Genomic DNA, 10,568 nt, shown 5'->3' with positions numbered 1-10,568 from the left:
AATTATCTATAAAGTCCCTCTGTCGAGCAGTGTATTACAAACACAGATTCAAACACAACGACGAGGTAGGTTTCCAAATGCTTCACAAAGAAGGGTAAAAAATATATATATATATATATATATATATATATATAGTACCAGTCAAAAGCTGGGACACACCTACTCATTCAAGGGTTTTTCTTTATTTTTACTATTTTCTAAATTATTGAAATTAATTGAAGACATCAAAACAATGAAATAACACATATGGAATCATGTAGTAACCCCAAAAATTGTGAAACTATTTACACTCTTGGCATTCTCTCAACCAGCTTCACCTGGAATGCTTTTCTGACAGTCTTGAAGGAGTTCCCACATTTGCTGAGCACTTGTTGGCTGCTTTTCCTTCACTCTGCGGTCCAACTCATCCCAAACCATCTCTTTTTTTTTGTTGTTGAATTTTACCCCTTTTTCTCCCCAATTTCGTGGTGTCCAATTGTTGTAGTAGCTACTATCTTGTCTCATCGCTACAACTCCCGTACGGGCTCGGGAGAGACGAAGGTTGAAAGTCATGCGTCCTCCGATACACAACCCAACCAAGCCGCACTGCTTCTTAACACAGCGCGCATCCAACCCGGAAGCCAGCCGCACCAATGTGTCGGAGGCTACACCGTGCACCTGGCAACCTTGGTTAGCGCGTACTGCCCCCGGCCCGCCACAGGAGTCGCTGGTGCGCGATGAGACAAGGACATCCCTACCGACCAAGCCCTCCCTAACCCGGAAGACGCTAGGCCAATTGTGCGTCGCCCCACGGACCGGCCGATTACGACAGAGCCTGGGCGCAAACCCAGGGACTCTGATGGCACAGCTGGCGCTGCAGTACAGCGCCCTTAATCACTGCGCCACCCGGGAAGCCCCATCCCAAACCATCTCAATTGGGTTGACGTCGAGTGATTGTGGAGGTCAGGTCATTTGATGCAGCACTACATCCCTATCCTTCTTGGTCAAATAGCCCTTACACAGCCTGGAGGTGTGTTGGGTCATTGTCCTGTTGAAAAACAAATGATAGAACCACTAAGCACAAACCAGATGGGATGGCATATCACTGCAGAATGATGTGCTAGCCATGCTGGTTAAGTATGCCTTTAATTCCAAATAAATCACTGACAGTGTCACCAGCAAAGCACCATCACACCACCACCTCTATGCTTCACGGTGGGAACCACGCACGCGGAGATCATCCGTTCACCTACTCTGCGTCTCACAAAGACATGGTGGTTGGAACCAAAAATCTCCAATTTGGACTCATCAGACCAAAGGACAGATTTCCACCAGTCGTGTTTCTTGGCCCAATCAAGTCTCTTCTTATGGTGGTTTCTTTGCAGCGATTTGACCATGAAGGCCTGATTTAACGCAGTCTCATCTGAGCAGTTGAACAGTTGATGTTAACAATTGATGTCTGTTACTCTGCGAAGCATTTATTTGAGCTGCAATTAATGCTAATGAACGTATCCTCTGTAGCAGAGGTAACTATTTAACTTACTTTCCTGTGGTGGTCCTCATGAGAGACAGCGCTTGATGTTTTTTTGCAACTGCACTTGAAGAAACTTTAAAAGATCCTGACATTTTCCGCATTGATTGACCTTCATGTTTTAATGTAATGATGGACTGTCTTTTTGCTTATTTGAGCTGGTCTTGGTATTTTACCTAATAGGGCTGGCTATATTCTGCATAACACTCCTACCTTGTCACAACACAACGGATTGCTCAAACATAAACTTTTAACAAGGCACACCTGTTAACTGAACTGCATTCCAGGTGACTTAACCCACTGTTCCTAGGCCGTCATTGAAAATAAGAATTAGTTCTTAACTGACTTGCCTAGTTAAATAAAGGTAAAATAAGTAAATAAAATGAAGCTGGTTGAGAGAATGCCAAGATTGTGCAAAGCTGTCATCAAAGTAAAGGGTGGCTACTTTGAAGAATCTCAAATCTAAAATATATTGTGATTTGTTTAACACTTTTTTTGGTTACTACATGATTCCATATGTGTTATTTCACGGTTTGACGTCTTCACTATTAATCAAATCAAATTTATTTATATAGCCCTTCGTACATCAGCTGATATCTCAAAGTGCTGTACAGAAACCCAGCCTAAAACCCCAAACAGCAAGCAATGCAGGTGTAGAAGCACGGTGGCTAGGAAAAACTCCCTAGAAAGGCCAAAACCTAGGAAGAAACCTAGAGAGGAACCAGGCTATGTGGGGTGGCCAGTCCTCTTCTGGCTGTGCCGGGTGGAGATTATAACAGAACATGGCCAAGATGTTCAAATGTTCATAAATGACCAGCATGGTCGAATAATAATAGGGCAGAACAGTTGAAACTGGAGCAGCAGCACGGTCAGGTGGACTGGGGACAGCAAAGAGTCATCATGTCAGGTAGTCCTGGGGCATGGTCCTAGGGCTCAGGTCAGTTGAAACTGGAGCAGCAGCACGGCCAGGTGGACTGGGGACAGCAAGGAGTCATCATGTCAGGTAGTCCTGGGGCATGGTCCTAGGGCTCAGAGAGAGAAAGAAAGAGAGAAGGAGAGAATTAGAGAACGCACACTTAGATTCACACAGGACACCGAATAGGACAGGAGAAGTACTCCAGATATAACAAACTGACCCCAGCCCCCCGACACATAAACTACTGCAGCATAAATACTGGAGGCTGAGACAGGAGGGGTCAGGAGACACTGTGGCCCCATCCGAGGACACCCTCAGACAGGGCCAAACAGGAAGGATATAACCCCACCCACTTTGCCAAAGCACAGCCCCCACACCACTAGAGGGATATCTTCAACCACCAACTTACCATCCTGAGACAAGGCTGAGTATAGCCCACAAAGATCTCCGTCATGGCACAACCCAAGGGGGGGCGCCAACCCAGACAGGATGACCATTATTCGACAATGTAGAACATAGTAAAAATAAAGAAAACCCATTGAATGAGTAGGTGTGTCCAAACTTTTGACTTGTACTGTATATTTTCTAGAAGAAGACATTGATTATCTCTTTGAGCAGGGTGAAGTTATGAATTACTCTTTGGATGGTGTATTAATACGCCCAGTCACTACAAAGATGCAGGCGTCCTTCCTAACTCAGTTGCCTGAGAGGAAGACTGCTCAGTGGTTTCACCTTGACTCCTCTGGTGACTTTGAAACACTTACAAAGTGTAATGGCTGTGATAGGAGAAAACTGAGGATGGATCAACAACGTTGGACTTATTCCACAACGCTAACCTAAATGACGGAGTTTTTCGAATGCACTCAACCGTCAAAGCACTGCTTCTTAAAAATAAAACCTTGTTGTTTCTTACTGTTCCGCAAAGCACTGTTGAAAAATATCCCATACAATAATTCCTTTTACAGTGAGGACGAGTGACGAGCTTGGTAACGATAAACTCACAGGAAAATAAAACTATCCTTTGGAGGGAGAAAACCTCAAGGGAATCGATCCCATTGGTTATCTGTTACTGCGCTCTCTGTTGACAGTGCCATTGCACGGTAACATGTCAGTCAATAAGGGAGCACAAGGTGCCACTTTTATAGTTTGGCGTTTGGGGTCAAAGGGACGTCACATAACTGCAATTAGGAAACGGGGCATTGAGAGCTATCAGTAGATATTTCTTAAACGCGATAACAGAAAGTACTATCTTTTATGTTACTCCCTTGCTCGTTGAAAGTGGTTCCGACACGATAAGAAGCAACATGTCAGTGCAATTCAAATTTTGGCTAACCACTGTGTCAGTTATAAAGCGATGCTTGATAACTGTAAATCTGTACATCTTACTGACTCGTTCATGGAGGAAATGTATTATTCAGTCTGAAAGTCAACTTTCCTTTTTTTAATTGTTTATTTATTTTTTTTGTCTTGAAGGGGCTCTCCTAACCAGACCTGTGACAGTGGTGTACCCATGGACCTCTTCTTACACTCTTCTCTCGTTCCGTCGGCAAGGGGTCTCTGTGTCCCCATACAGTACGTTAACATCCAGGTAACACTTTACTTGACACCTAGCGTCATAACACGTTATGATACAGTCATAACCATGTCACAATATGTCATGACAGCTGCCATAACTTGTCATAACCTGTCATCATATGATCATCACACTGTCGTGGCCCATATATTTACCCCTGTTGTGACATAGTTATTTTGTGGCTGATTGTGACACCTACATAAGAGCGTCAAAACCCACATTTATTCAAATGTGTTTTTTCCCTGCAAAGAAGTTTCCTTTCGTTTGAAAGTTTGCTTCTTATCCTTTATTGTTGTATTGAATTCCTTTAAAGTGATGTTTTCACACTTCACGACACTGTTAAGAAGCATTATGACCATCCTGTGTCACTTTACTTGGACTAAGAAAATACACTTTATGACACTGTCAAGAAGCATTATGACCAGTATGATCAGAATCATGTAAGCCAGATTGGTACATGCCCTTATTGCTCCTGCATTCAACCCAGTCAACAGAGCATTGGGGTAAGTGCATGTCTGACATCAATGTGTGCACAATTACAATGATAATTCAATATGGTCCATTTCAGAAAATGTTATATTACATAGAAATACTGTTTGACAAGTAGGCTATGGTGTAATGGAATGTTTTGCCTTGTGTGGTAGGTTTTGTCGGTTTTAACACTCTTATGTAGGTGTGATAACCAGCCATAAAATAACGCAATATATGTCCCACCAGGTCTACATATATGTGTCATGAAAGTGTTATGACCATATTATGACAGGTTATGACACATTATATCAGCTGTTATGACATATTATGACATGGTTATGACTGTATCATAATGTGTCATGTAAAGTGTTACCAACATCCACTGGTGCCAGTAACACAACATTCTTAGAAAAAAAGGGTTTGGCTGTCCCCATAGGAGAACCCTTTTTGGTTCCACGTAGAACCCTTTTGGGTCCCACGTAGAATTCTCTGTGGAAAGGGGCCTACATGGAACCCTTAAAGGGGTCATCCTGGAATCAAAAAGAGTTATCCAAAGGGTTCTCCTATGGGGACAGCTGAATAACCCTTTTAGGTCGTAGATAGCTCCTTTAGGTTCTAGATAGTGTAGTACATCAACATACAGTAAGATATAGTATGTTTGACTGTGTTTTTGCTATAGACATGCTTATGTAATAAGACAATGCTATTTTTCTGAAAAATAATCATTTATTCAACAGTGCCTTCAGAAAGTATTCACACCCCTTGACTTTTTCCATATGTTGCTATGTTACAGCCTGAATTTAAAATAGATTATATTGAGATTTTGTATCACTGGCCTACTGTACACACAATACCCCATAATGTCAAAGTGGAATGATGTTTGTATCATTTTTTACAAATTCATTACAAATGAAAGTGTTCAACCCCTTTGTTATGGCAAGCCTAAATAAGTTTAGGGGTAAAAATGTGCTTAACAAGTCACATAATAAGTTGGATTGGCTCTGTGTGCAATAATAGTGTTTAACATGATTTTTGAATGACTACCTCATCTCTGTACCCCAAACATACAATTATCTGTAAGGTCCTTCAGTCGAGCAGTGAATTTCAAACACAGATTATTTTTTCCAATGCCTTACAAAGAAGGGCACCTATTGGTAGAAAAGAATGCAGACATTGAATATCTTTTGAGCATGGTGAAGTTATTAATTACACTTTGGATGGTGTATCAATAAACCCAGTCACTACAAAGATACAGGTGTCCTTCTTAACTCAGTTGTCGGAAAGGAAGGAAACCGCTCAGGGATTTCACGAGGCCAATGGTTTCTTTAAAATAGTCACAGAGTTTAATTGCTGTGATAGGAGAAAACTGAGGATGGATAAACATTGTAGTTAGTCCACGATACTAACCTAAATGACAGAGAGAGAAGAAGGAAGCCTGTACATAACAAAAACACACAAAGACCACAAAGCAAATATAAGTTAGATTTAAATAATACATTTCCTGGTTTCCCAGAAATTTGGCTTATGATTCCGGGAATCCTCCAACCAGGATTTCGGGAAAACCAGGGAATTTATTGAAAGTTCCCGGAATTTTGCAACCCTAGACTTTCCTCTCTTTTGTGTATTCTACATAGTTCGTCATCGTCATATTTTATTTATACAGAAGGTGGCAGCATTTCACTGGATTTGAATGACAAAGATTGTGTGGCAAGTACACGTCCTATAGAATGTAACTCTTTGACTGTCTATTTCAGGTTACAGCACTTGGATCGGGATGATTTTCACAGACCACTACCACAACAACCCTGTCATGGTGTGTTTCTGCCATCTTCTCCTGGAGAGACAACAGAGGACCACAGAGGCAGCATCCTACTCCACGTTCAACAACACACCTTCGCCAGGTCAGTTAAAGTCAAGATGTCATGAACACAGCTGCAGATCAAAAGAATGGGATGTTTGAAAGATCATTTAGTGTAGGTTGAAGTTTCTCATCATGTGAGTGTGTATTAGACTAAATGGTCCTTGAGAGATCAGAAGGTTTTGAGAGCACAAATCATACTAACCTCCAGTGGTGTAAAGTACTTAAGTAAAAATACTTGACAGTACTACTTAAGTAGTTTTTTGGGGTGTGTGTACTTTACTATTTATATTTTAGCAATTTGATTTACTTTTGATACTTAAGTATATTTAAAACCAAATCATTTTAGACTTTTACTGGGTGACTTTCACTTTTACTTGAGTCATTTTCTTCTACGGTATCTTTACTTTTACTCAAGTATTACAATTATGTACTTTTCCCACCACGACAAACCTCAGTAGCCCATCACAGACTGTTGATCAAAACAGACAAATGAGCAGATCCTGGACGCCTCACAACTCATACAAGTGACATTTTAGACCTGAAATATGAACACTAGGACACGTAATAATTATTTGTAGATCATGTCAGTCTCTCACTAAAACCACTGGGTTGTAGATTCAGCCTGTGGAAGTTCTCTCTAATACCAATGTGTTGTAGATTCAGCCTGTGGAAGTTCTCTCTAATACCACTGTGCTGTAGATTCAGCCTGTGGAAGTTCTCTCTAATACCACTGTGCTGTAGATTCAGCCTGTGGAAGTTCTCTCTAATACCACTGTGTTGTAGATTCAGCGTGTGGAAGTTCTCTCTAATACCACTGTGCTGTAGATTCAGCCTGTGGAAGTTCTCTCTAATACCACTGTGTTGTAGATTCAGCCTGTGGAAGTTTCCTCTATTACCACTGTGCTGTAGATTCATCCTGTGGAAGTTCTCTCTATTACCACTGTGCTGTAGATTCAGCCTGTGGAAGTTCTCTCTAATACCACTGTGTCGTAGATTCAGCCTGTGGAAGTTCTCTCTAATACCACTGTGTTGCAGATTCAGCCTGTGGAAGTTCTCTCTAATACCACTGTGTTGCAGATTCAGCCTGTGGAAGTTCTCTCTAATACCACTGTGTTGTAGATTCAGCCTGTGGAAGTTCTCTCTAATACCACTGTGTTGTAGATTCAGCCTGTGGAAGTCGGGCCAGGCGGCGATGGATGCTCCTCTACACCCTGATGAAGAACCCACGACTGATCCTCCTGAGGAAGAACAGGACCTCCTCCAGTCCCACTGACCACCAGGACACTGTGGTCCAAGCCTGGCTGCTGGCCTCTCAGACCGAACAGATGGGACAGGCACCAGAGACGACAGCCACAGCAGTTACATCAGATCAGACGACAGCCAATGGGCAGGCATTAACTGACTGATTCTGCTCATGGCTTATACATGCGCAGCCTGAAATAGTGTAGTACAATAATGTGACATAACATTTAGTAGGCCTACACACATTTCGAGGACACCTTTTTGGCTCATGGGTGCTACATTTGATACTACAGGCCAAGCTCTTACAATGCATTGTTTTGTATGTGATGAATCATGGGAAATGGGGATAACAACTGAAATATGTCTTCTGCATTTAACCTCTGAATCAGAGAGGTGCCGGGGGCTGGCTTAATTGACATCTACATCTTTGGCACCCAGGGAACAGTGGGTTAACTGCCTTGCTTAGGGGCAGAACAACAGATTCTTACCTTGTCAGCTCGGGGATTCTATCCAGCAAACTTTCGGTTACTGGGCCAATGTTCTAACCATTAGGCTAATATGATTAATGCATTATAAATTCGGAAATACCTACATAATTACTCCTACTGGGAAAAATGATAGGACAAATTGGACATAGTTATGCTTTTTACCTCATAACGGTCCATTTGTTTTTACTAGGCCACGTAGCCACAGGAAGTAGAGGTGCTGAGGGTGTTGCAGCACTCTCTGAAAAATCTGAATAAAAAATATACAGTACCAGTCAAAAGTTTGGGCACACCTACTCGTTCAAGGGTTTTTCGTAATGTTTTACTATTTTCTACATTGTAGAATAATAGTGAAGACATCAAAACTATGAAATAACACATGGAATCATGTAGTAATCAAAAAAGTCTTAATTAAACAAATCAAAATATATTTATATTTGAGATTCTTCAAAATAGCCACCCTTTGCCTTGATGACAGCTTTGCACACTCTTGGCATTCGCTCAACCAGCTTCATGAGGTAGTCACCTGGAATGCGTTACAATTAACAGGTGTGCTGTGTTAAAAGTTCATTTGTGGAATTTCATTCCTTAATGCGTTTGAGCCAATCAGTTGTGTTGTGGCAAGGTAGGGTTGGTACACAGAAGATAGCCCTATTTGGTAAAAGTCCAAATCCATATTATGGCAAGAACAGCTCAAATATGCAAAGAGAAATGACAGTTCATCATTACTTCAGGACATGACGGTCAGTCAATGTGGAACATTTCAAGAACAAGTTTCATCAAGTGCAGTCGCAAAAACCATCAAGCGCTATAATGAAACTGCCTCTCATGAGGACCGCCACAGAAATGGAAGGCCCAGAATTACTTCTGCTGCAGAGGATAAGTTCATTGGAGTTACTAGCCTCAGAAATTGCAGCCAAAATAAATGCTTGACAGAGATCAAGTAACAGACACATCTCAACATCAACTGTTCAGAGGAGACAGACTCTGGTCAAATTGCTGCAATAATAAGAAGAGACTTGATTGGGCCAGAAACACGAGCAATAGACATTAGACCGATGGAAATCTGTTCTTTGGTCTGATGAGTCCAGATTTGAGATTTTTGGTTCCAAAAGCTGTGTCTTTGTGAGATGCAGAGTAGGTGAACGGATGATCGATGCATGTGTGGTTTCCACTGTGAAGCATGGAGGAGGTGTGATGGTGCTTTGCTGGTGACACTGTCTGTGATTTATTTAGAATTCAAGGCACACCTACCAGCATGGCTACCACAGTATTCTGCAGCAATATGCCATCCCATCTTGTTTGCGCATTGTGGGACTATCATTTGTTTTTCAGCAGGACAATGACCCAGAACACCTCCAGGCTGTGTAAGGGGTATTTGACCAAGGAGGAAAGTGATGGAGTGGCCTCCACAATCACCCGACCTCAACCCAATTGAGATGGTTTGGGATGAGTTAGACCGCAGAGTGAAGGAGAAGCAGACAACAAGTGCTCAGCATATGTGGGAACTCCTTCAAGACTGTTGGAAAAGCATTCCAGGTGAAGCTGGTTGAGAGAATGCTACGAGTGTGCAAAGCTGTCATCAAGGCAAATATAATATATTTTTATTTGTTTAAAAAAAAATGTGTTTGTAAATTATTCCATATGTGTTACTTCATAGTTTGGATGTCTTAACTATTATTCTACAATGTAGAACATAGTAAAAATAAAGAAAACCCCTTGAATGAGGAGGTGTATCCAAACTTTTCACTGGTACTGCATACACATTTTAAAAAGGTATTTTTTTAAATTATGTTTTCTTCTCACAAAGTAGTGCACTGGGCCTTTACTAGTATTAGCAGACTAATATAGATGTCTGTAGCTCAAGCAAAAAAAAAATGTTTCAGCACCTCTGCTTTGGCAAAAAAGCTAGTTGTATAATTATGAACAGTATCTTGCAGGATTCAATAGTCATTCTAATGGGATACAGAAAGAACAAAACCATGTCCTCACATTAAAGGTAATTATTAAAGATAATTATAATCATCTTGGTTTGTGCCTGTAGACTTTCCATCACCATGAAGAAAAACAAAGTAATTGAGTACGTTGAGACATCAAGTGGTTTGTGATAATGTGGCTCAGTTGGTAGAGCATGCCGCTGGGTTGTGGGTTTGAATCCCATGGGGAACCAGTATGACAATGTAAGTTGCTCTGGATAAGAGTGTCTTCGAAAAGGAATGAATAGACCATTTCAGTTTCCACATAGTTAAAAATGTGGACCTTTACCTAACAGACAGGGGTTGCTGGGCGCTGGGGCTTTACTAGTCATGTATTAGCAGAGTGATATAGAAGTCTTCAGCACATGCAAAAACAAATCTGCACCCCCAAACTACTTCCAGCAGTATTCCACGCGTACTGTATATCGGTTGCATCAATGATTGTAATTGAGTATCTTTGACTTGAAAATAAATAATTACATTTGTGTAAATGTCTTACAATAAAATAAATCACATATTTACTAAAAGCTGCCG

The 10,568-nt window shown here is 41.3% G+C and overlaps 1 protein-coding gene across 1 annotated transcript; it reads left to right on the top strand.

The window, feature by feature from the left end:
* The first annotated feature begins 3,531 nt into the window (after positions 1–3,531).
* On the top strand, positions 3,532–10,561 carry LOC110534459 (stimulated by retinoic acid gene 6 protein-like). Its single transcript, XM_090187408.1, has 4 exons — positions 3,532–3,732; positions 3,900–4,014; positions 6,225–6,371; positions 7,493–10,561. Exons 3-4 carry the CDS (start codon positions 6,245–6,247, stop codon positions 7,735–7,737), a joined length of 372 nt encoding a protein of 123 aa, XP_090043534.1. The 5' UTR covers positions 3,532–3,732; positions 3,900–4,014; positions 6,225–6,244; the 3' UTR covers positions 7,738–10,561.
* Positions 10,562–10,568: the final 7 nt, after the last annotated feature.

The sequence above is a fragment of the Oncorhynchus mykiss genome, chromosome 10 (genome assembly GCF_057628025.1).
Source record: "Oncorhynchus mykiss isolate SJ-2025 chromosome 10, ASM5762802v1, whole genome shotgun sequence".
Taxonomy (NCBI): Eukaryota; Metazoa; Chordata; class Actinopteri; order Salmoniformes; family Salmonidae; genus Oncorhynchus; species Oncorhynchus mykiss.
The sequence above is the reverse complement of the archived record's forward strand: the minus strand, read 5'-3'. Positions and strand labels throughout refer to the sequence as shown.

Coding starts and splice junctions, on each gene's coding strand:
- LOC110534459 (XM_090187408.1), top strand. CDS start 6,245: ATGATTTTCACAGACCACTACCACAACAACCCTGTCATGGTGTGTTTC. Junction 6,372..7,492: donor CAACAACACACCTTCGCCAG/GTCAGTTAAAGT, acceptor ACTGTGTTGTAG/ATTCAGCCTGTGGAAGTCGG.